Raw genomic sequence first — 24675 nt, 5'->3', positions numbered from 1 at the left:
TTCTATTTCCTTTCATATCTCAATGTTGAATGACTGTCCCTAAATTTAAGGCAAGTTGTGAATATTTGATAACATGTACCTAAACCAAAATAAATTGTGTATTTATATACATGCATTGGTAAGTTTTCAATAATAAAACATAATTATGTGATAATTTGTTTTTTTTGAGTAAAATACTTTCTCAACTATACAAATTAAATTAAAATATTAGATGCCTCATTAGCACCAATCTTTAAAGTATGAATTTAATGCCTCATCAATAATAACCTAATTCAAGCAAATTGACTATTTTAATACTAAATCAGTGACAGACAGACACACTTACAGACAGAAAACACACACACACACACACACACACACACACATGCCCTATTTCACGTAACCCTTATTTATTGAATATCTAAAGACCACGGTAAAGGACAGGAAAATTTTGGCAGAGACTGTGCAGGCAATATGTCACAACATTATTGACAAGCTACCAGTTAGAATTCCCGCTTCGCTTACAATATTCAATCTCAATTGTACCAAGGTGAATGCTGACGCTGATGCAAGTCATTCTGATATCAAACTCTGAATCACAATGTCATAAGTTAAATATAAGTTCAATGTTGTAATTCATGAAATAATCTTGACCTTGACACACAGTGTTTATAGTCTTCAGCACTATTAATTCTCAATTTCCCATCTCAAGTGTAAACCAGGTAAATTCCAATTCTGATACAACAGTCACTCTCAAGCTAGTAATGCTGAACCACTATGTCATCAATTTTTCACAAGTTCAATGCCGTAATTTAGTAATAACATCTTTGAAATTCTTGACCATGACAGCAGTATTTTCAGTCTTCAGTTCCAACACCCAATATTCAATCTCAAGTTTAACCCGGTAAATTCCAATTCTGAGACAATATTAATCTGGTATCACTTAACCACAATGTCATCTGTTTTATGAGTTCAATGTCGTAATTCAGTAATAATGTTCTTGACCTTGACCATGACAGCAGTGTGTTCAGTCAAGAGCCTCTGGTTGTTTCACTTGTAACTTGTATTTCACCTTCTTGGAAGTAAACCTGTCAAGAATACGATAGAATTATACTAAGTTAATCTAGCAGAGTTGTTTGTGAAGTCTTCTCCTCAGTGTAATCTTGTTCCAGAGACATGGGTCAGAATTGAACGCTTTTCTATATTACAACCCTTGGGTCAGAATTGAACTCTTTTCTATATTACAACCCTTGCAGTAAACTGTAAGATATGGTGCTGTGTCTCTCTGCCCTCATCAGCTTGCTCTATCTAATGAAAGGAGTTGAACGATGTGTGAGGGCACCCTGTCATAACATACCCTACAGACTACCCTTGTAACAGTTGTCTAGAGATACAATAATTTGTCAGTGGTAGACAATTAAAACTGTCTTTGAAGGTGCCAAAAAAATCTTTTCCTTATCACACTCAAACTGACATGCAATTGATACAAAAACAATAGCCAGTGACTCTGACGTAGATTCATGCTAAACTCTTCTCAATTTGTTTACGTCTGTGAAAGTTAATCATATCATATACCATATGTGACGGTCATTAACTTGAGCCTCTCAGCACACCTTGCAGTGAGAAGGACCATTTTGTCACTTGTAAATAGATCAAAGACAGCAAATGATATATAATTATCATGCAACAAATATGCCATGTTATAAATTTAAGCTAGCTGACCTGATTCAACCTCTTCATCACACCCTAAGTTTTACAGTAACTTACCTTGAATATGAGTTATCAAAGATAAGCGTGTAGACTCCAGGTTGTTTAGCCATTAATTCTCCCTGTACAGCTTGTCTGTGTGAGTTACATTTACAGAGTGGTATCAGTACTTGACTGTCTTCTAGTTTCATCTCTTCATTGTCTTTGTAGGCTACACTAAACCCAATATTCTGTATGAGAGAAAAGGAGAGATGAGAGGATAAAATATGATGTTTACATTAATAGACTATAGTGTGTGCTGTGCAGCTTTTTGTGTGAAATTGTTTCAGTGTACGTTTGAATGAGTCTGCTTGATGGAGAGAAACTTATGCCCTGCCTCTGCTCTGTTCAGTTCTAAATCATTTGTATTATCTTATGATCTGTTATCTGTGTGCAAATGTGTGTGTGAGTGTGTGAATGTATGTATGTATGTATGTATGTATGTATGTATGTATGTATGTATGTATGTATGTATGTATGTATGTATGTATTCAGAAGTCTGTGTCCATGTCAGGGTTCACACAAGCTCAGTACAATTGCAGCAGGATCTGAGTGTGTGTTTGTGTGTGTATGTTGAATGTGTATGTTTTGGGGTGGGCTGGGCTGGGGTTCACACAAATCACACCCTAAATAGTTTCAGCAAGATCTCAAATGAGTAAGTAACTAACCTTAGGTTCTGTAGTGAATTCCCAGCATAACACAATACCAGGTTTTTCTACAAGTACAGGTACAGCATAACTTTTACCAGCCTTGATCCACTCTTCATTGTCATCATTAGATGGATTCTCTAACTGTTCTGCTGACATAGTCAGACTACTTGTCAAACTGAAAAAAAAAATCAATCCAGGATTTCTTTTTCAAAAATTGTGAAAATGTGAATCAAAATCGACTTAAAAAATACAGGATTTCATTTTTATTATACTGTAAGGCCAAAGAAAAAAGAATTGTTTCTGGTCAGGACATTTTGTCTAAAGTGGTGTGGTGACGCAATTTTTTTTTATTCTCAACAAACCCGCTACTACATGTATTTATGGCAGTAACTGTTCTTTTTATTTAGTACTTTAGAGCAAGTGTGCTTGTTCATGATTGGCTCTGCAGTTGTCTTCACTGAAGTAGGTTGGATTATTTTGGTGTTTCCTGTCAAGTCAGCAGACTGCATGGGCTCGACAAACATGAAAAAAAGAGAGACCGATGCGAGGGTATTTAAGTGATGTGCATGCTGACCAAAAACAATTCTTTTCTTTTTTTTGGCATAATCTAAAATCTCATTTTAATTATAATGTGTAAAGATGCATGACAATAAAATGAACATTGAGAGCTTTTGTTGGTAGATAAGTTAATAGTCTGATAACTCTTTTGATTCAAATAAAAACTTGCTAAGTTCCTTGCATCATTTTAGTGGAGGTCAAGTGCTATAACTGAAAAGGCATATGATATGAGAGGAGATTTCATACAGCAATACAGTATTATTTGTGGATATAATGGAAGAGTTCTGCCAGTGACCTACTGATGTTTAAGCATATTTAAGTAAGTCAAACTATATCGACTTTTTATCTTATAACGTAAATGACAAAAAATATACACAAGTTTGAGACCATGTACCTTTAATTATGGAATTATGTGTTGACTATATCGTCATAAAAACTTTTGAGAGACACAACTGCTTATAGCATATATACCTACCTATCTTCATTGGTAACCATACTCTTGCCTAGAGTATTCCATTTCTCACTTTCTTCTTTAGATATAGCAATTTCCTCATCACCGATCATGTCAAACACTTCATCTTTAGTCGTATCCAATTCCTCCTTGCTTGTATCTGCCTCATCCGTGGTTTCCAAGCCAACACCGTCTTCTCCTGTTGTCATGACAACACTGGCAGCTGGGTTCACTTTCCTGCCCTCTTCCAGTAATGACGAAGAATCGGGTTGGTCTGCATTTTCGGTGTTACTGGACTCCGACGTACACAATCGTTCAGTTGTACTAATGCCTTGGTCTGATGGAAATTCTTTAAGGTCGTCAGACATCGGGGACAAGACTCCGCTAGACGCAGTCACGAATGAAATCCTACTGTCGCTGCGACCGTTCTCTTCATCCGGTGAGGTCACAGTGGATGATTCACTGCTACTCAATCGATGCCGTAGACTACCTTTGATGAGTGCAGGATCGATGTCTTCATCACTATTATCGACCACTGATGTGTCCATACCACCTTCTTCTAACTGGTGTTGATGTTTAGCATAGCATACTAAACAGGCTCTAGCTTTCTTACTGAAATTGAAAATTTATGTAAAAAAAAAATATATTTCAGTCGGCTTAGTAGACTCGATAATAGAAGCATTACCATATATGGTGTTCCTTTTGGTGTAAACATGGTGTATTTAAGTGTATTACTGATTACAATTCAGAAGCATGCTTGTACTGTTGGATCCAATTATGCATCTATTCTTCTCAGGAGAGGACAATGCTTAAGAACCAAAGGTCAAAGGTCAAGAACTAAAGGCAATTATCAATATTACCAAGTACTTTGTGAATTTATATAGGTGGAAATAAAGAAATATCTAAAGGATTCATTCTCGGCTGATAAAAGATTACTCCCCACTATGAAGTTGGATATACGATGGAACTTGTTGTAATGGAAGGGTTAAAACATGCAGGCTGGACAGTGACACTTGGATAGTGATATTGTAACATGCCATAGTCTGGTTATCAGAAAGACAAAAGAATTTATAGTTTGGCCACTAGGAGTGCTGTTCTGCAGTAGTTTCCCCAGTGTTTCGAGGCAAAAAGTTGATTGCATTCTGACCCAGTGTAAACTTTCATGGCGTGGTCTTAGCTAAATTTTGTTGATGGTTTTAGGTACTGTCATGTGATTAGAGCCCTCATGTTTCCTTATGTGGGGCGCCCTCTTGTGACACTGATTTGGAAACGACTATGGTGGGGTGGGTAGAAACCAGAGTATGGGCATATTGATGTCACATTTAAGTAACACTTTTCCTTAAATCTGGAATGGGACTGCAAGCATATGCATGTTATGTCACATGTATGTGGGTGTCAATGAAACTCCTAGTGTGTGTGAAACATAACTGGCATAATGTGCATTTTTATGTTAAAACATGCATTAATGTAAACACCATTTTTCATGGACAGTCACATAATATCTCCTCCAACAATAAATGAAGGGTTAGTTCCATAAGAGTTTATTTAACAAAAATATCATGTTGTGTAAAGTGCCCAAAGCTTATTTCATATCTCCAATTTGATGATTATTTTGTTATTTTACAAAACAGAAAAAGGTCAAATGTTATCAAAAAATATAAATAAGAAAAATGTTATTTGACTCTTATAGCTCTAAACCCTTCAGTTTCATTTCACCTGTACTGTCTTTTTTTAAATCATCGACTTTATCAAAGCCAACATGCAGGTATATAAAATAGGAGAAAATAAACAAAATAAAACTGAAAACCTGTTTGGCCCTATCTTCAATGAACGTGTCTTTTGTTTCCTGGGATGAACCACTCTATATTTAGAATAGTGGTCAAGTTCAAATGTGAATAAGTTGGAAGTGAAAAACAAATGTCATCAATTAGTCATGTGACTTTAACAAAATGCCCAAACCTGGTTGCATCTACCTTGTGAGGGCGCTGCACTGGAATCCCAAGTTTACTATGGGGGGGGGGGGGGGGGGGGACATTGGGACAGCTTTGGCAAGAGTGTTTCTTGAATACTATATATGCACAACTACAAACCTGCATAGTTATTACTGAGTCCATGGCCTTTGAACTCTGCTAAATTTATTTACCCTTACGAATTCAAATTAATGCCTAGTTCACTATTTGATCACAACTTCAGAAACGCCAAGCAAAGAAAATATTCCTAAAAGTGACACATTTCAAACAGGGCCCTCCCAAGGCCTTTCTGTCAGGGGAAGTGACTTATTCCCATTTGACAAAATAAGTTTTAACTTCAATCTTTTAAATAAAATACTTTGCAGTTGTGTCTTCCCTACTGAGCTGTGTGATGCTACTTACCAACCAAGAGGAAATTAACAACAGTTTCAAGAATGAAATAGAAATATGCTAATAACAAGGAGGCATGAAATATCAACACAGAATGATGGAACAGCAATGAACACTGGTGATGTGGGATGACCTGGCGTGACCTGGGATGACCTGGAGTGACCTGAGATGACCTGGATGATTCTCTTACCTGCTATGTTTTGTCATAATCCAGTTATTGGAGCAACTATGACAGAAGATTTTACCACAAAGTCGGCAATGGTGACGGCGTAGTATTATAGAAAACTCAGAATTGCATTGCATACAGTGTGACACCTGGAATCAAAAATATGAATATGACATTGTATATTTCATTGGTAGGTTGATCTGAAAATTTATTGTATTATGTTATTTATTTATCAAAGTGTCCTATGTGGACTTATCAAACATCCATCCCTCTGCATTAGCTGTAACTGGAACATTTTTTTTTTTGAAATGTTTTGTTAGGTACAATAACTTACTTGTAATATTGTACACGGTGAACTCTATTGAATACCCTGTGGGAAAACATATTGTTGTAGCTGTATACACGATAACATAAATCAAATTGACTTTTTGGGTCCCCATGCAAAAATCAATGCAATGGCGATCACGATTTCAACCTGTTTTTGTACTGCTTGTTGACATGTGACCTGTTGTTACTTGAAAGTTAGAAGAATTGGAGGCTCGAGGGTCTAGCATCTAGACAAAGAAACTTTTAGATTTGAGGTTTGTTGAGACTTTCCAGTTTTTTTTTTTTGTTTCATGAAAACATGAGCAAAATTGTTCTTAAGTTTACATGTGAACAATACCATTTGCATCAACTGATTACTGCAAACAAATAATCTGAAACCAATATTTACATTCATGGATCCAATTCTACCAGCATGTGATATTTCACAAAGTCTAATACTAAGGGTTCCAAAAAATACCCCCCCCCCCAAAAAAAAAGACAAAAATCTGTACATACCTCTTTGTCATCTAGCCATCTCTCTGCTGCTTGTAACTTCTGTTGATGTGCCAACCAGTCTGTCTTCTGCCACAGGTTATCCTTGTCTCTGTGTAAAAGAAAAATATCGATAATAAGATGAAATTCCCCAACGTTTTTCTTCGTTCAGCCAAGGAAAATACGAGTGATCTAAGGGCCTTTGTCACTACGAGTCGCTAGACATTTCATTATGTAAATAACAACAACTCTATCATTATTTAGTTGTGAGATAAATGTAGTTGTCCATACCTGATAAGTTTAATTAATCGTTTTTTTAGTTCCTCATTGTCAGAGTTGATTTGTTTCATTTCTACATCCTTCGCTTTTTCAAATTTATTCAGTTGTTTTTGTATCTTGGATAATTCAACCTGTAGACAAGTAAAGCATCATATTAATTAAACAAATGTTTATTTGGTCTTGATAGATAATTTCATGAACCATACAATTCTAACCCAAATATTTCGAAGAGACTGAGCTCCTCTTCATCGGTGGGTCTCCAGTTCTGTCAAACAAGTCAAGTTCTGTTGCACTTTCTCTTCGAAATATTTGGGTTAGAATTGTATGGTTCATGAAATTATTTATATATAGAAACTCAGTGTTAAGTGGTCTTGATAGACTTACACTTGAAATTTTCTCATTTGATAATTGATTTTGTTATGAACTTTATTTATAGAAAAAAATCAATAATATTATACATATCTGTTACAGACACACAAAACACAAACACACACACACACACACACACACACACACACACACACACAGAAACTGACACATACTTGTTTGCATGTGTACATGTCAACAGACAGAGACAGAGACAGAAATTGAGATATACTCATAGACAGACAGACAGACAGACATGCACACACACATACATCACATACATACACACACATTTACACACACAGAAACTGACACATACTCATATCAATGTATACATGCACATGTCAAGAGACAGAGGCTGACAGACACAGAAGTTGAGTGTACCAATATACACGCACATCTCAAGACAGACAGACAGACAGAGAGAGACAGACACAACCTAACACATGCTCATATACATGTACATTCGTGTTAAGACACACAGACAGACACACACCTACACAGAAAGTGACACATGCTCAATGACATATGCATATACATGAACATGTTAAAAGACACAGAAACAAATGCACATTTCTATAATATCATAATATCAAACATTTGATAGTAATTTCTATGTTATATCAATTTAAAAAACTTACTTTTTCTTTTTTAACAGCTGATTTTTCATCTTCAAGTCTTGTATTTAACTGTAACAGAAAAGGAATTTTATCTGTAATATCACTCGATATTAATCCAGTGTTTTTTAAAAACAAAATGCTAGCATATAAAGGATTTGGTCAATGGTATTTGAAGTTGTTCACCAACACACAGACCAAGTCTACACATTTCAAACAACTTAGTGATTACATACAAACAAATGGAACTATACAGACTCAATTCTGTATTTCACAATAACAAACTGGAATTTTGCAGATTGGCAAATTCTCGGTACCTGTACATTACTGCCTAGGAGTATCATAAAAATAACTAGCATTTGATTTACCATAACGTCCGTCAACGTGCTTCACATGAATTACCATAGGCACACGTGAGAATAAGTCAACCTTCTTGTTCTATTTGACCCTCTAGCATGAGGCAAAATTGCAGATAAAGAGAATTCTGCATTCATTAATCTCTGTCCTTGGGAAACAAACTATACTGAGGATGACCAACAATCCCTCGGGGATGTATGTGTGTGTATCAATGTACAATAGTCAATACCATGTAGCTATGCACTGACAAATCAAGACACGGGCTATGAAGAATGTGTGATAGGGTACATAAAACTGTTTCCTACCTGGTCAATAGTCACGTGCAGGGACTTGCACTCCTCTTTCTTTGCTGATAGTATGACAGATACCTTTTCAAGCTACAAAAAAAAAAAATTAATTTTTACGTTTTATTTTGCCCATTATCTTTGGAGCACAAGAATCACTAATCATAAAATACAAAGATGAATAACATAATTATAATGATCAAAAAAAAATGAACTGTGCAAGATTTATTAAGTATCCTAAATATCCTACACAAACATTTCAAATCCTTTATTCTACATCCTGTAAAGTTCATGTACTTATTGATTTCAAGTCAGCTGTTTCCTAAAGCTTCTAAATTAGCAACTGTAACTTTCTAGTTTTACCCATCTTGTGATTTCACTTAAGTCAATAAAATCCTCAAAAATATCATTTGCACTACTTAATAAAGCTGCCATCAGAATTTACTGGGGGGTGGGGTCAAAATTTTGGCACTTGGCTGACAAGGGGGTCTCTAAAATTTGGACAGATGGTGGGGGCTAGGAAATACAATTGTGTTCAAAGTATTTTCTCCATCCCCTCCCCTGTCCAAGTAAATCCTAACTGCAACCTAAGTTCCTAGTTCTATCCCTATGGATACTCATGCAAAAATCTGCCAAATATATCTTTCTACATCAAACCAGCCATGCTTGTAATTTTCAGTAAGTTGTACCAAATACAGAACGGCACTCTTTCACTTAACAAAGGCTGTATATTTCAACAGTCATCCCTATCCATTACAGACAAAACATAACTTTAGTATTCATACATACTTCACTCTTCAGTTTACTTCGTTCTTGCTCCCAGGCTTTAGTTGTTTGATGTAACTCGTCTCCAAGGCTGGCCAACAGTTGCTCATTCTCTGCATTCTTGTCTCGTAGAGATATCATTTCTATGGCCTGGTCAGCATAGGTCTGAAAGTTGAAAAATAAGTCAGATATTGTGAACCGTAAAACATCTGGGTAGATTCCTAAATTTACAGGAGTCTTTTCTCGTATGAAAATCTGTGTAAGTGTCTACCGTTTTAGATTCAGATTTGTCACTGTACGTAGGAAAGCACTTCGGAATAAACAACAGTTACTGTTTAAACTCTTGCTTTTACTTTGTTCAAGAATTTAAAATTGGAGTTATCATGAAAATGTTTACCATAGAGATCTAAATCATACTAAAATTGAACTGTTTTAGAATCCAAAATGGCTGCTGATTACTTTTACAGTTTTTAACTCTATTGGCAAAAATAAAAGATTGTTGATTCCCTTGTTGGGTTACTTACGTTTATTTGTTGTTGATACTGCATCGTTTCAGAACTAAGTTGAAACCTTAACGCAGACAGTTCCGTTTCCATGGTAGCTTTGACATTCCTGAATTCTTCCTGTAATGTTTGTAACTTCTCATCCTTTGATTTCAAAATCTCGTCATTTTCACCGACAGATTTCTGAAGTGCAGTGATTTGTCTTTGCAAATCATCCCTCTCCAGCGTGATAGAATTGAGATTTTTCACTAACTCGTCCGTTTCTTCTGTGATCTCTGTGATTTTATTTGCAGCTTCAGCGGAGCTCTGTTCAAGTTTCTCTTGCAGATCCGTCCTCTCCGTTATGATCTGCTCACACTGTTCATCCATTTCTGAAATTTTGACATTGAGTTCGTCATTTTTATCTTTGACTTCATTCTTCTCTTTAAGCAGTAAATCAAACTGATCCTTCAAGTCATCTAGTTCGTTAGCTTTCGCGACCACCTGCGTTTGTAAACTGTCTTCAATTGACGTAAACTGTTGTTTCAAAAAATTGACCTTGTCCTCGTATTCTTTGCTAATTTGTTGCTTCCTTTCCTCAAACACTTCTTCCTGTGACGCGTTTTCTTCGTGAATTTTCCTGAAGTCGTCAAGTGTGCCTTGCAAATGTTGACCATTTAGCTTTTCCTGTTCGAGTGTTTCTTCGAGAGTTTTGATTTTTTCGTCCAATGACGACTTCTCTTCTGACGACATCTTGGCTTCTTCTTGAAACCGTGCTGCATTTAGTTCAGCGACCTTCACTTTATCGATTAATTCCTGTTTCTCTTTTTCCTTCATTTCCGTCTCTTTCTTGAGGTCATTTTGTAGTTTTTCTTCCCTTAGCATCAGTTCCACTAACTCGGCATCCTTAGCTATCAATTTTTCCGCCATCTCCTCCTCATGTTTTGCCATGTTTTCTTTCAGCTGATCATTTTCCTTCTTCAGTTCATCTCTTTCCTCACTGACCTCTTTCAAAGACGTTTCTAAATCCTCATTATTTTTCGCCATCTCTGTAATCTTGTTGTCTTTAGCTTCCACAATTTCCTCTAATTCCTTTGAGGACTTTTCATACTCGAGGTGCTTATTCTCAAGACACTGACACTTTCTTTGCAATTCCTCAAGCTCCTTTGTTTTATTTTCGATGGTTGACTGCGAGGCAACTTGCTCATTTTCCAACTTACTGATGTACGTTTTCAAATCGGCCAACTGGATTTTGGAGTCTTGGACCTCGTGCTGATGCTCATCACATATTTGCTCAAGGCCAGTGATTTCATTCTCCTTTTCAATCATTCTACCATCCAGTACTCGCACCTTAGCCTGCAAGTCCTGTCTAGACTCAACGATACTGAGCAGTTTCTGAAGAATTGGCTTATTATCAGAATGCACTTTGTCAGAAAATTGCTGAAGACTGCACTCGGCATCATCACCATGGATTCTATTCACCAAGTCCCTTACTTCTTCAAGTTCTGATTTGATGACATCATTTTCTTTACACTTTGAATTGATATCTGCTTGAAGTTCATCAACAACACTTTTCATTTGTGAATTACTGCTATCCGTGTCATCATACCTCATTTGCAATTCTGATTTTTCAATTTTGGAATCTCTCACTTCCTGTTTCAGCTCCTCACAGGTGTTTGACAATGCGTTGTTTCTTTCCTCCAGTTCTGTGACTTTCGTTCTCAATTTGTCACAGTTTAAGGCATATTGTGATTCTTTTGATTCGTGTTCTATGGAAATATTACTTAATTTTGACCTCAATTCTTCTTGCATTGCTTCAGCCTTGTTTAAAGATTGCTGCAATTGCAATTGCTGTGATAACTTTTCTTCTTCAAGTTTACTCGAAACTTGTTCCAAATTTGACAACTCCTCGTCTTTCACCCTAACAGTAGCCTGAATGTTTTCAAACTTTTCAATCAGACTTTGATTCTCGATCCTCAAATCGTCCTGCAATTTTTCTGACGCTGTCAATTTATTTTTCCACGCTTCCTCAGTCTGTTCCAAAAGACCTTCTTTCTGTTCAACTTGTTGCTGCATATCATCAAATTTATTTCTACTCGTCCTCTGATTCTCTTCTAGTTCATTCTGCAAACTTTGCACCTGTCTGTTTAATTCATCATTTTGTCCCTTCAGCTTAATATTATACTTTTCAGTTTCCGACATTTTGTTCAGAAGTTCGTGTACTTTGTTCGCAGAGTCAAAATGATCAGACGCTTTGTTGTCTTTTTCGTCGACCATTCCTTCCATTTTGGACAGCAAATCTACTTGCTTTCCCTCAGCAGCCTGTAATTTGATTTCAAGTTCTTTTAACTGTTCGTCTTTCCTCTTTTCACCTGTGTCTTTCAACTCCAAATCTTTTGCCAGCCCCTTAATTTCAATTTTTAACTCGGCATTGCTTGTTTCGGAATTTTGAAGTTTCTGTTTCAACTCTTCTTCAAGATCAGCGAAAACTTTCTCTCTACTTTCATGCTGCGTATGTAAAGCATCGATTCTTGTATAAAGATCTGTATTCATGGCTTCAGATTCTTCCACTCTATTCTTCAGACTCCCCCTTTCTTCATCCCAAAGTTGTTTCTTCTCTTCCAGTTCCTTAGTTGCCTTGGAAACCTGATATTCTAAATCTTGGATCTTTCTCTGTAGCTGAGACGTTGCATCGGATAATCTTGTTTCAGTGTCCAGGGCAAGTTTTTTCATTTCTTCTTTTTCGGTTTGAAGTTGTTCAGTTTCTTGTTGTAGTTGTTGGATGGTGATTTCACTCTGATCAAGTTCTATCTGCAGTGCGCTGTGTTTTTCTTCATCTATGGATGGTTTTAATCCAAAATGAGGACTACCAGGTGCAAAAGAATCATTAGGCTGCAAAGATGGAAAAAATATCACTAAATCTAAATTGTTTCAATTGAGATATAAAAGTCTTCAGAGAAATCATGAAATGAGTATCTAGAACCTAAAGGTTATGAAAATATATCAGTCTATTTCCTGGATCGACGTTCCCCTTTTAACCATGATTATTGTCATTTTATCATAGATTTATAAAACCTGGATTGGAGAAACAGTTGCTTTGTGAAGGTAATTTCAGGCATGTCAAGTAAGAGACATGGCTGGATTCCATGCAATAATGTATTTACAATGTCAGGAAGATGAAGATTCATTTCCAGGAAATCATACAGGAATTGCATTATTCCTGCTTCTCTTATTCCATGGCTTGACCTTTGTCAATATCTAAACAATGTCAACATATCTACTATTTCATCATAAGTCCATACAAATATGTGATATTTATTCTCTTTTGTTCTCACCATTCTCCTACAACACTAGCTCTTTTGCTGTAATGGCCGTATCCACACCTAAAATTTGATTACAGTATCCCGTAGATGTCAAAACCCACTTAGATACACGTATGTCAATTATGAAATTCATCCCTTTGTGTTTATATTGTATAGCTCAACCCTCATGTGGTGATGCAACTGATGTCGTCTCACAGCGGAAACTGTTAAAGCCCAATAAGAATTTGTGACTTTTTCCTGGTCATAGCTATATTACTGTAAACGACTGCTAGCAAAAGACCATATATTAAAACTCAAAAACTATGCAATGTGACTGGATTCTAGACTACCCATTGTCAAATATTTACCTGTGATGTAAGACTAGTTAGACTGCTGATACTAGATGATCTGCTAGGGGGTCTCCATGAACCATACCCTGCACCACCAAAGGATTTCCTGTAGATAAATAATTATTACATATCAAATGCTGGCATAACCAAAGTTTGTTCAAATAAGTTTGAAGATGATGAATATCATTTTGTAAGGAATCCATAGATGACTACAGATCTCATGATGTCCCTCCACATTAAATAGCAAGTATTATATAACAAACTTTATATGGTTATTTAATATTTGAGGTCTATGTTTAGAGGTGTTCATCCACTGTGTAAATAAATAAATAAATAAATAAGTAAATACATAAATAAATGAAAGAATGATTGAAGGAGTGAATAAATAAAGATTGAATAAATGAGTGAGTGAATGAATGAATGAATAAATGAATGAATGAATGAATGAAAGGTTGAATGAATGAATATATAAAGAAATAAATGAAAGATTGAGTGAGTGAATGAATGAATAAATAAATGAAAGATTGAACGAATGAATGAATGAATGAATGAATAAATGAGTAAAAAATGTGACAGTGATCATGGGTCTTGCAAAGTATATACAAATGTATCTAATAGTTTGAAAAGAAAGGACACACAAATCTCCCAGTTTGTTTTCATTGTTGTTGTCTATCACTTCTTGTTTTCAACCTTGTAAATATATCGAACTCAAACAAAGTCATGTATTGCTAGGCCAGTGCCCAGTTAGTATCATGTTGATAAACTTAAAGTCTTCATACCAACGATTGTAGGAGTCAAAGGATTTAATAACATTTCATATATATATATATATATATATATATATATATATATATATATATATATATATATATATATATATATATATATATATATAGGATTTAATAACATTTCATATATATATATATATATATATATATATATATATATATATATATATATATATATATATATATATATATATATATATATATATATATATATATATATATATATATATATATATAGGATTTAATAACATTTCATATATATATATATATATAGTTACACAAAATATTCAACAGAAACAATGTCAAAGTCAGTTATAGCTGCATGCCAAACATGGCTACCATAATCAAAGCGCATAACGCCACCATCTCCAACAGTGAAACTAAACCCACCCAAAAACCCTGTAATTGCAGACAGAAAGACACCTGCCCTCTGAACGGCGAATGCCAAACGGAAAACATCGTATACCAAGCCACCGTCCACGGAAAACAAACAAAAGTATATATCGGTCTAACAGAGAACAACTTCAAACAGAGATACGCCAACCACAAACAGTCATTCAAACATGAAAAACACGAAAACAGCACAGAACTATCAAAACACATTTGGAAACTGAAAAGAAACAATGAGCCTTTTTCCTTATCCTGGTCCATCAGCAAGAAAGCCCAAGCATACACCAATAAAACAAAACGATGCAACCTGTGTTTAACCGAAAAACTAACTATTATTAAAGCAGACAAAAGCTCCACACTAAACAAAAGAACTGAGTTGATATCCAAATGCCGACACGAGAATAAGTTTTATTTGTCCAACTTAAATAGAGCATCTATCACCTAAACTAAACCCGTTAACTAACGGAACATCAAAGCCCAACATGTATCAACCCGCCAACACTTACTTGTCCGCACCCAATAACCCACACAATAACAACCAACACCTCCACACATACAACACCTACCCACCGACACAGACAATAGTGATGGTATTTCTATTGTCTACACTCTATATATACAGCACACCCAGAGAGTAGGCCTCAGAGTGTCTGATGATCGCAATATGCGTGAAACTCCGAGTTACACCCAAGAAAGAGTTCCAGTACTACCAAAACTATTACGCTCTGCCACTGCGGTATAGAGCACTGTCTTAGCAGATTGATACTCACCGAGTTATATATATATATATATATATATAGGATTTAATAACATTTCATATATATATATATATATATATATATATATATATATATATATATATATATATATATATATATATATATATATATATAGGATTTAATAACATTTCATATATATATATATATATATATATATATATATATATATATATATATATATATATATATATATATATATATATATATATATATGAAATGTTATTAAATCCTTTGACTCCTACAATTGATGGTGTCATAAGACATGACCAAATGTAAACATTAATTTAATACACAAAGAAGTCACTTAAAAAAAATTCTTTTTATTCAAATGTGTACAAGTTGACTTTTGTATAGCACTCTTTCAATTTACTGCATACGTTTAAAAAAAAAACTTTTTAAAATTCAAAATGGGTAAAAATTGGCTTCTGTACAATATTTATGTATTACTTGTGATCAGTAAAATCAATTTGTTAGTCTTACCTTGCAAACGTTGGCCATGCATTGTCTAGGTCGTAACCTGTTGGAGCAAGGTCAAACTGGATGTCGTTGAGGTCATACAGGTCATTGATCAGTAGTGATGAAAGGTTGTGATTTAGAAGTATGGACATGGGTTTGTACCAATCACTGTGGATAAATAACAAACAAATCAATGACCTAAGATTGTGTGACAATTTTTACTATTTTTAACTTTACTATTTTTAACACATTATTGATGAAGTTTATCTACAATTCTTAATATTAATGATTTCAGTATATATTGCTATTCTCACCTGGTAGCTTCTAATTTGAATTTTAAGTAATGTTCTCACCTGGTAACTTTACCATTTGTTACACATTGTTGAAGTGTATCTGCCAATCTTTGATGAACAAGACTGTATCTTATCAAAGCTCTGCCTTTACCAAGTGATGTTCTAAACTGGAAAAGCAAAAATATCAAAAAATTATGCCGCATGTTAATCACAGAATATATATCACTTTCAATTTATATCTCAGATATCTGAAGGATAATGATTCAATTTTTGTTGTTGAAGATATAATTAGCGACTAGCATTCATAGTAGGTTGGATAGTCAACCTGGCACACAATCTCTCCTCACAGCCTGCTAACTAAGTATTGAAAACTCAGTAATTTTAGCCTCTGTACATATACAGTAGGTTGGATAGTCAACCTGGAACATAATCTCTCCTCCCAGCCTGCTAACGAAGTATTGAAAACTCAGTAACTTTGGCCTCCGTACAGTACGTAGGATAGTCAACCTGGCACATATTCGATATTCTCTCCTCACAGCCTGCTAACTAAACATTGAAAATTTGGTAATATTGGCCTCTGTGCAACAGGTTGGGTAGTCAACCTGGCAAACAATATATCCACACTGATAAACTGTGATCTAGGTAATAAAAACTCATTAATTACAGCCATGCTTCATTATCAGCGATCACTAACTGTGAGAAAAATCAGCTTCACATCTAGCATATTATGAGTTGAAATGCAAAGATATTTGCACAATGTTCACATTTCTCTATAAGACTAATAAACTAGGTCACAATGTGACATCCAGGTAGCAGCATGTAATTTCTAACTCCATGCCGACCCTTGGCAATGACTTCAAAATAACTATAATTCAATACTGGATATACCTACCGCAGGTAATGATTTCACTAATACACATTACACAACATATACATACCTCAGGCAGTGATTTCACAAATACCCACAATTCAACATTGGGTAAACCTACCTCAGGTAATGATTTTACAATTCCCACAATTCCACACTGGGTATATTTACCTCAGGCAGTGATTTCACAAAAATAACCATAACACCACACAGGGCACACCTACCTCAGGTAATGATTTTACAAATCGTACGCCATCATTTAATCCTTTGACTTTATACAGACACTCATAAAAATAATTCCAATAATCTTTCTTGGCACCAAGTAAACTGGTTTTATCTGAAATGGGCAAAAAAATACAGACAGCACTTGATACTTAGCATGAAAAGCTCATGATAATACATGTATATGAAATGAGACTTTATGAGGGAAGTGCCACTCCAGGAAATAAAGCATTTTTGGCATCTGACGAATAATTTCATAATGTCACATCACTTCCTGTATAGTTAATTACATGTGATTGCTTGTTCCTCATTCATTTTTCAGGTTAGCTGCTTGTGATGGGCACACATCATCCTCAGACAGTACCATTTAGTGGTCGATCATTTGGAAGGAAAGTCATTCTGTCACATGTTTTCACGATACAGATAATATTATCCATTATTACTTGACTGTTGCAATATTGTGTGGGTGCACATAGAAGAAATAGTGATAATATTATGACAGAGACCAATGTCAAGTGAGTGCAAGTGTGGTGTACTATGGGTATTTGCATGATCATTTGCAGTGTTCTCTCGGTTATACTTTCACGCGCATAGCGAGTGAAAGGACAGCAGAAAACACTACAAGCAAGAGTGCAAATACCCCCGAATATCCACACTGGCATTCACATGGCATGGAGTTCTGTTATTATCATTATGTTTATCAGAAATGGCAAATTTTCATACTGTGCAATCAGGCCATTTTGTGTGCATAGAAAAATTGCACTCTTATTTGCATTCAATTTGCATGCATGTATGCAATAATGTTAACAACTTTCCTTGGATGAGATTGGCAACTTTTACTGACCACAAAATGGACAAACAGACTTTATGTTTACTCACCCTTCCTTTCAGTTTTGAGTAGATATTCCAGCTTAGCACAGAATCTTTGCAGTGTAGTGCTGTCATCATTAATAGGAATCTGGTTATCTTTGAAATCTTGTTTCAGATCTCGAATACAATCTGTTGTTGGGAAGAAAAAAAAATTACCACTTAATATGAATAATCACAAACTGCTAGTATTGGTGTAGTAACTGCCCCAAGTGATTGCTACTACCTGGTTGTGCACATAGCTCAGCCAAAAATAAACAAGAGAAATACAAATTTCCTCATTCTACATAGTTTCTACAGATTGATAGGGTGTTATCTACAGCCTTTTTCAATTTACCGTTCACTATCTGTGTTTGATACAACCAAGCAGAAATCAATAAGAAACTGCATCTTACACTTCAAGATACAAAAATGTAGCAAGATTGAATGAATAAAGTTTCTTGCAACATTTTGTCTATTAAAATGAAGTGAACTGACATACCAATTAGAATCCTCTTTCTCCCAAGTGATATTTATTTGTAAACAAGTAAATACTGTTTGGGAAAAAAACAGGATTACCATGCAGAAATCAAATGCAGACATCAACAGATTGGCATCAGCATGTCTGTGTGTAGTTGCAGTACATTTAAATGGTTTATTTCATAATAGATACAATGTAGCAAGAAATTGCAATCTTGCTATTTTAGTGTAGCAGATACACTGTCAGTTTCTTACTGTTTTCTATGTTGTTGTATCAAAGTTCAAACAGCCGGAGAACGGTAACTTGAAAAGTGTTGTACAAATGTATATGAATATACATCAAAAACAATAATCAAATTGACACAAGCCAAATATTTTGGGTACTTTTCATTGCATATTAAAATGCAGAGATTGGTAGTATAGTTACTAAAGTATACTAAACTATCACTTTTATTTTAGCAGAACTCAAACGTAGTGTCCTGGTATACTATAGAAATGACTTGATCACATAATGTATAGTACACATGAATGTAAAATGTCGCCAAAAACCTATTATGCCATCAACTGTTGTAACAATACCAACAGAAAATTTTAATGGGGCTGAAGGCATGTATTGACATTGATATTACATTAGACTAGTTTAGAGTATTGTTCAACGTGAGTGTTTTGTTAGTCTAGTTCCTCTATGGTATCGTTACGATTTACCTTCACTCACGTTGTTTAGTTAGAGACCATGCTGGCATACAGACTAGTATTTTGTGTAAGTAAGGCAAGAGTACAAAAATTTCTAAACTCAGTTTGTGCCACTTTGACTGGTAAGGAAGTGAAAACCAAATTTGCGTTGACTCAATAGTGTTTGCGACTCGACTAAAAGTCAAAGAACTTTGACAGTAAGGTGACGATGACATTACATGTCATATACATTGTACAGTGTAGGTTAGTCACTGCAGACTAAATGGCTACAATATTTACAATATAAATATCAAACATTATACATGTTGTCAAAATGTTGTTTGACCTTTTGGACTGTCTGAACAATAAGTACTCATTAAGGTCATTTCTGTATGTCATTTTGGGTACATTTTGGTTACTGCCATCCCAGAGATTTGCCTATCTGGGCTTGAAGATGTTGTTTGCCAGAACGTGTGTCAATGTAGTCAAGTTGGGCCAGAAAGTCAAGTCTCTCTGAGCTGGAGAAATGCATATGACATGCTCACTACATGAACTAGCATTTACAGAGGTTTGTGAATCCAAGTGACAGGGGTGGGGTAAGGTGGGGGGAGTTGAATAGATACCAATACCTATAAGTACTGTAATTATAGTGGGGAACATCATGAAAAAAAACTTAAAGAACTCCAGCAGTTTTAATTACCTTTCATTCTCATACTCTAAGCAAAAACAATATTATGTACACATACTGGTATAAATTATTTACAAGAAATGGTGTCTGAAGCAAAACAATAATCCTAAAACTGATTTGGAAGTATCTTGGACTTTGTATCACATCAGTTGAGATAACAAGTAAATTCTTGACGCTATCACCACAACAACTGATAAATTGAATTGATATCTGACTACTAACAATGTAGCTTGAGACAATATAGGTCGAATTTGTTATGTTGTCAGTTTGACGTACATATATATCTGGTGAAGGTCATGTTAAAAGATAGTGGTTTTGGCAGGATTTAGGGTTAAACGAAACTACAGAAATAGTACTAGCCTGGAGTCAAGGCTTACATTTGATTTGGATTAATATTGCCTACAAAATAACCAAAATCAACTGCAAGACATGACTCTTGGCTAAAAATATAGGGGAAGGAAACTGTTGATCAACTTAAAATTTTTAAAACAAATCTAAGTTGTACAAAATTTGCAGTTCATAAAAGTGAAATATATTGAATCTTGAACAAGTCATATATAGCTACACGTACATTCTTAACATCAAATCTTTTTGGTAGCAAGATTACAATAAACATGACAACAGTAAACTAAATGTTTTTTTTTTTCTCAAGGACAGAACAACTATGGATACTTTCAAATACAGACTTTTTGTTAATGGTGTCAAGAAGATAAAATCTATCAACACTTCTAAGGTACATGTATTGTACTTAGGTTCGTAACCAATATTTTTGTACATGATATTTATATCTTTAGTCAGTTTTACTCATTTTTAACTTTATTTCCAGAGTTTGGAAATGTTTTTTTTTTGTCTTTTATTATGATTATACAGCAGCAAAATGATTATACAAAACAATACAATGTCTTACATAAAATACACATACCTCAAAATGTTTGCAAAAGATTTATAAGTTTTCGTAAACCTCTAGTCTTCTTTCATTAACATTCAATTCTTTCTCTATTTTATACCTGAAATTAAATTCAAGTTCCAACATATGGTTCAATGGTGTCTTTGCTTCAGACACCCAATACTTATGAATTGACCACTTCCCTACCAGTATCACAAAAGATTAGCCAGAGTTTGGAAATGTTTGATAGCGAAATAAATATGAATTCTCCATACTACATAATCCCAAAACTTGTGTGAGATATTTAATCTCAGCCCTTTGGGAGTGTGGGATAGCCTGTATAAAGCCTGTGAACCAGAACTTAACATACCTTTGATGTCTTGAATAATCTTTGGAGATTGAGCTTTTGCCATGGTGGTACTTTCTGGTAACTCTTCATCAAACGACTACAGCAGTCATTATGTGTGCAATGAACAAACAGGCAACAAACAAACAAACCTACTTCTTATAAATGTGTTGGGTTACAATGTATAACTAACTTGACATTGTGTCTAGAAGAGAAAAAAACCAGAACAAAATACAAATTATCATAAGTAGTCAACATTACGATTGACTGAATATTACTAGATCTGAATATATGTACAGCATTCACTACGATGCTTCTTCATATCAACTCTATGTCGGAGTGAACGGAATGCATATTTCCCAGAGCTAAAATATTACTACTACATAATGTATAATAATTACTGCACGATTCAAAACTTTATTTCTGATTTAAGGCTTGTAAATTAACTAACACAGAATTATGATATACATGATGTGTACATTATAACCTTCTTGGAATTGGATTAGTGGGTGGGTGGGGGTGTAAGTATGGGGAACTTCTCTCTGTACAGAAGGGTCACGACAAATGACCTCGTCTGAAGATGTTAGTCAGTGTGTTAGGTCTAGAACATTGTATACAAATTAAATATATATCATTTCAAGAGTGTAACCCTGAATGCAGAGCTGACTAAAATTCCCTCCTTCAATCAACTATCCTTTTAATAAGATTTTGATGTTGTACATGTATGAAATAAATATATATCTAATTAAAACTACTAAAAGTAAAACACAAGGATTTCCAATACCTTTCAGGCAAATCAGTCTAAATTTAGAGAGTGGAGGTTATTTAGGCTACATTTGTATATATAGCCAGTCTAAAACTAAATAACTAAACTTTTGTGTATATTATTAATAAATTTACTAACTTTATGCTTGGCTACATTTATTTAGCTGAGTGTTTCCTGATTCACAATAAACATTATATGCCCAGCAGCTACCACTTTCCGGTAGATCATATTGTATTTAATTGTCTCCGGATGTATAAAATTGTAAAATATCAATACAATCGTGGTATGGAGGGACTCGAAGAACAACAATTTGCTAACTTGTAAAATCTCCAGACCACATATTTTCATGATCATATCACCTTCCGCCACATATAGCCCACATAGACGATGGAGATCTCTCTAACGTTTATGCCTAGAACACCCCCCCCCCCCCCACACACACACACACACCTCCCACCATCAGTACATGTACCTTTGGGGAGATATGGAGTATTTTCTGAGTCCAGGCATTGAGGTATAAGGGGAGAGAGCTAGTTCATTTACCGTATGTTGCATTGAGTCAGTATTGAATCGTTATTGAATACTTTATTATTGTTTGCTATTTCTACATTTGTTTACAGTTAACGTGTTCTTACAAATACAAGTTTACACACATCATATGAAGCGTTGTTTCAACGGGGGGGGGGGGGGGGTTGAAAGGCACACCAGCTTCTGTCACAACACGCCATGGCCTTGGCCACAACCTGAACCGACAATATCAATAATAACCATGAGGTCAATCTTTGAATTGCATATGTCTGCAATGACAACGATATGCACGAAGTAGCTGATTACACAGCGTAACGTTGTGTGTACACGTCCACATTTTGACGTACGTATGTGGATGTATGATTTTTCCGTCCGCATCATGCATCACAAGTTATCAATTTACAGATTACGACCGTAGGTTTTACAGATGTGAACTACAATATTATATATATATGCCACAAAATCCTTACCTGACTATTGCAAAACAGTCATTTTCTTGGGAGCAAACATGAATATACGTCAAATTTCCGCTACAACGATACAAACATAATCAGCAAAGTTTCAATATGGCGACTATGTAAGGTCAGCTGAGGGCTATGTTTTGTCACGTGACACAAATGCGCTGGGGACAAGCTGCTTGCGATCGAGCCAGAGCAGCATGTGGTTTATGACGTTGAGCCGAATGCTCATTATCAGTACATGTATTGTCAATCAAATAAGTTTGATGTGGAGTCGCTGCAATAAATATAACGGGGTTTTTTTTTGGTTTTTTTCATCAAGTTTTGCAATTGAGCTTCGATTTAGTTTGTTGCACGGAGGTAAAAGGGGATGATCCTTAGGAGATACTCGGGGGAGATACCGCCATGCTTGTCGCTCCGTGGTTTGCACTCAAACTAGTAAACATTTACGTTTAAACCACGGAACGGAAAAACCTCAAAAGTAAATAAACAAGAGCAAATCAGAATCGAAACTAACGCTACAATTAGTATTATTCCTAGATGGGGAGGTTAGTAAGGGAGCCTTCAGTATTTGCAAGGGGGGGGGAGGAAATTACACACGGTCTGTGAGGTAAAACATGACCCTCCCCCATTCTCCATTTGTAAAAAGTGACCCTCCCCTTTTACCCATTTTGTAAAACATGACTCTCCCCCCATGACAATTGCATATACTGAACGTTAATCAATCTTCCCATTATATATGTATACATACAAATTAAATGATTTTGACTAGATATTTTAACAACAGCATTAACGGACAGTGTGAGCGATAAGGTGAGATGGTACACATAATATTGCTACTTTGGCATATAAAGTACTGGTAAAAATAAATGTTGAGTGCTCATCTCACCTATGGAGAGGAGTTGAGTGAACTTTGCAAACGATCACTGTGGGAGTTCTACAGGAGTGTCAGAGCCATTCGACTCAGAGACAAACCCTTCAACCCAACTTCTGCGATAAACAACCGAGACGACAATCCTCTCTACAAGGACAAAAAGTCAAGCAGAGTTGAGAGGACTACTTCAGAGAGTTACTCAACCCCGCACGTGAGAGCAATAACCATGCATATCCAGTTCAACCCCAGGTACCCAGAGCACACAGAACCCAATATCTTAGAGGAAGAACTCAGGAGAGCAGTAAAGTCCAACCAGAAGAACATGGCTGCAGGAGCCGATGGAATCACAACAGAGGCCATCACCAGAAGTGGAAAGACTGGCATCAAGTGGCTCACCACCATATTCCTGAAAGCATGGGAGAAAAGATGTGCCCCGGACAACTGGCAGAGAGTGGTTGTGGTGCCCAACTGGATGAAAAAAGGGAGCAAGAAAGATTGCGGCACCCCATCCTTCTCAGTCACACTGGCAAGACCATCGCCAAAATCCTGGAGCAGTGCACAAGTAGAGCAATAGTTGATCCACTATGCTGAGTGAAGCGACGTTTGGCCTCAGAAAGGGAAGAGGTTGCACAGATGCAGTCTTCATCCTCTGACAACTCTGTGAGAGAACATGCGAGTACCAAAAACAGCTTCATCTTTTCTTAGTAGATCAAGAGAAAGCATTTGAAAGGGTCGACAGGAACAAACACTGGGAGGGAGGTACTGGAAATGTATGGGTGTGAAGGGGAAACTCCTCGACAAAATCAACAGACAAAGTGCAGTGTG

The 24675-nt window shown here is 35.6% G+C and overlaps 1 protein-coding gene across 1 annotated transcript; it reads right to left on the bottom strand.

Annotated features, from left to right (window-relative positions):
• Positions 1–936: 936 nt before the first annotated feature.
• On the bottom strand, positions 937–23083 carry LOC144447418 (FYVE and coiled-coil domain-containing protein 1-like). The gene is made up of 18 exons (XM_078137438.1): positions 22989–23083; positions 21249–21429; positions 18186–18305; positions 17309–17421; positions 16277–16383; positions 15948–16091; positions 13529–13616; positions 9901–12750; positions 9401–9541; positions 8633–8704; positions 7995–8042; positions 7000–7118; positions 6733–6820; positions 5935–6059; positions 3409–3996; positions 2394–2550; positions 1747–1916; positions 937–1067 (listed from the first exon to the last, which is right to left on the bottom strand). Exons 2-18 carry the CDS (start codon positions 21289–21291, stop codon positions 1007–1009), a joined length of 5034 nt encoding a protein of 1677 aa, XP_077993564.1. The 5' UTR covers positions 21292–21429; positions 22989–23083; the 3' UTR covers positions 937–1006.
• Between the last annotated feature and the right edge of the window lie 1592 nt (positions 23084–24675).

The sequence above is a fragment of the Glandiceps talaboti genome, chromosome 16 (genome assembly GCF_964340395.1).
Source record: "Glandiceps talaboti chromosome 16, keGlaTala1.1, whole genome shotgun sequence".
NCBI classification, from domain to species: Eukaryota; Metazoa; Hemichordata; class Enteropneusta; family Spengelidae; genus Glandiceps; species Glandiceps talaboti.
Note: the sequence above shows the minus strand (reverse complement) of the source record. Positions and strands in the feature narration are given on the sequence as shown.

Excerpts from the sequence above, each read along its gene's own strand:
- LOC144447418 (XM_078137438.1), bottom strand. The coding sequence starts at position 21,291 with ATGGCAAAAGCTCAATCTCCAAAGATTATTCAAGACATCAAAG. Across the intron at positions 6,060-6,732 it reads GATGGCTAGATGACAAAGAG|GTGTCACACTGTATGCAATG; the intron begins GTATGTACAGAT and ends TTTTGATTCCAG. Across the intron at positions 1,917-2,393 it reads AATTCACTACAGAACCTAAG|AATATTGGGTTTAGTGTAGC; the intron begins GTTAGTTACTTA and ends TCTCTCATACAG.